Raw genomic sequence first — 2632 nt, forward strand, 5'->3', positions numbered from 1 at the left:
ATGGTGCAAGCAACACATGCTGCCCTAAGCCAAATGTTTTCTACTGTGTCTGCCAGCTGCCTGATGCTTTAGTGTTACCTAGTGCTGCCATATTAGTGTGGAAGAAAAAATGGAGATGGAGATCTCCTTTTACAATGGACAAGGGGCCTGTTGCTGAACAGGAACACCAAGGAAAGTAAGGGTTCCCAAACTACCATTCAACCTTTTCTCTCTACAGAGAGGAACTTTGTATGCTCACCTGCTAAGAACACTTGCTTTCCAGGCTTCTTTTACATTTTAAAGTACACTTTGTATTTCAGATAACGTCCATTTTAAAACTGATATTCCAAATATTTTAGATGCTCAAGTTTCCATCTAAAAGAAGTCTTCTAGATCTTGTTATCATGCCATGGCCTGTTCCTTAAAATACTCAAATTTTTCACCAAGAGTATCAGCCTGCAGTGCATCTGAATCCCTGTGTAGACAGTGTTGGTTTTAAACCTCTGTGTGCATTTGGTAGCGCTAGCAAGTTCTTCATAAATGCTGAAAGCTTAGGAGGCTGATCATAACTCGGACAGACCTTTCTTCTCCTAAAATTCTCATCAATAATTCAATGAGTTATAGTGACTTGTAACAGGCAGAATGAACCAACTTCCTTATACACCACACTAATGCTCCTGCATGTTACTACATCCCTGAAGACGAAGCATGACCTTCTACAAACTCAGAAGTAGTAATATGAATGGCTTGTCACCAGAACAAAAAATTATCCAGTCTCTTGATTAGGTATCAGCTGTGTCTGAAGTATGCCCTTTATGGCTCTTTTGTTAAAACTTTGTGCCTTTCTGATAAGGAAAGCAGCATTGCTCATTTAGGGTTTAAGCTTGTTTGGGGGTATTTCACCAAGGAATCCTATAAAGAGCAGACTTTCTTAAAACAGTTAACTGCACCATGCGTACCCGGACAAAAAGTGAGCTTTTATTACATGAAATTAGTATATTTTAAGTTTGCTCTGCTTTGCCTGAACTTTCTCCAGGTACAGTGAGAAGCTTTTCAATGAGAACTAAGGCTTTCCTTCAAAGTTACGAAAACCTATACTGTCATCTTTATGCGTATAGTCAAATAATCAGAAGCCATAAGCTTGCTGCCTTGCAGAAGGACAAAAGACACTAGCAGTAGCTGCTCTCCTGAACAAGCAGTAACGTGGCAAAAGCTGGTGCCTGCACAGAAGCAAGAAATTACTGATCATTGGTACCTTAACCTTTTTCAGGTGATCAATTCTGTGCCTGCAGGGACTAAGCAAGGACAGGCCTTCAGTGAGATAATGCATGTCCCAGCTATCTAGGCCAAGTGGTGCAGGAAGCAGGCTGGGGAAAGGGAGGCCTAGAGGAGTTGTCACCATGCGGAGCAGGAAGATAAAATGCTGTGTTCAGAATAAACAAGGGATAAACTTTGCACTGCTGCTTCCATTACCACGAACAAAGCTGCTGAAGCTGGGAAGCCTTATATCGAAGTAAATACAGTACTTGTGAAAACTAAGAATGAGTTCTTCCAAACCAAAGTCTTTGCTGTTGAAAGGGAATGTAATTGTGCCATTGGTTTATGTTTTGGGACTTGTAAGTTAATGCTGTGCCTTTTTTTTTTTCTTAAGGGAGGTGATATAACTAACCATGATGGAACAGGTGGACAGTCAATTTATGGAACAGCATTTGAAGATGAGAATTTTGAAGTGAAACACACTGGTCCTGGATTGTTGTCAATGGCAAATAAGGGAAGGGATACGAATAATTCTCAGTTCTTCATAACACTTAAAAAAGCAGAACACTTGGACTTCAAGCATGTGGTATTTGGGTTTGTGAAAGATGGAATGGATGTTGTGAAAAAAATTGAATCCTTTGGTTCTCCTAAAGGGCTAGTAAATGGAAGAATTGTCATTACAGACTGTGGGCAAATATAGAATTATTGCTTTGAGTATACAGATGTTCCAGCAGTATAAATCAGTATTTAGATATTATTGACTAATTATTTCAACTTCTTAAAATGGACACTTCTGATGTATAAATGTAAAATTACAGCTTATAGTTTGGGTTTTTTATGTGTTCTAATTGATTCTTTGCATGTTAAATAAAAAGTTCAGACACTGGCATATTTCAGGTGTATTTGTGTTATCCTGACATATTTGTATTAAATGTCGAATTTTAAAAATTAAATCTTAGTCTTGTTAAAATACATTTCTTGTCTTCACTCCGGTTTGTTTAAAAAAGAAAAACTTGCATAATTTGGCTTCCTGCTCTCATAAACCTCTATTTTAAATATGCAAATTGTAGGTGCTAATTGCTGGTCAGTAAACTGAAGGCCTTGGAAACTATTTTGATGTGCAGAAAGCAGGCTGAGGGAGGTAGATGCTGGTTTGCATCATCTGAAGTCTCCGAGTAGGACTTCAGTACTTGGAAAGCTAGAGAATAGTTCTGAAATGTTTTGATTGGTATTTTGCTAGAACAGTGTACCAACTTTTTTTTTTTGTACATAGACTATTTCTAAATGACTTAGTTTAGTGAAAACCATCTACTTGACAGTGGGATGTGACCTGAGCTGCTGTACTACAGCCCACTGCTACTGCTGCTGCCTCTCAGTATGCTTATTAGCTCCATTT

The 2632-nt window shown here is 38.4% G+C and overlaps 1 protein-coding gene across 1 annotated transcript in view; it reads left to right on the forward strand.

Moving 5' to 3' along the window:
* The window catches only part of RANBP2 (RAN binding protein 2), a gene marked incomplete at its 5' end in the record, with an annotated part of 31322 nt that extends 29114 nt beyond the window's left edge, over window positions 1-2208 (forward strand). Inside the window, one exon of the mRNA XM_009581314.1 lies at window positions 1631-2208. Coding sequence (XP_009579609.1) covers window positions 1631-1936 — 306 coding nt within the window. The remainder of the gene's footprint in view (window positions 1-1630) is intronic.
* Between the last annotated feature and the right edge of the window lie 424 nt (window positions 2209-2632).

Source organism: Fulmarus glacialis, unplaced genomic scaffold (genome assembly GCF_000690835.1).
Source record: "Fulmarus glacialis isolate BGI_N327 unplaced genomic scaffold, ASM69083v1 scaffold37777, whole genome shotgun sequence".
Classification (NCBI taxonomy): Eukaryota; Metazoa; Chordata; class Aves; order Procellariiformes; family Procellariidae; genus Fulmarus; species Fulmarus glacialis.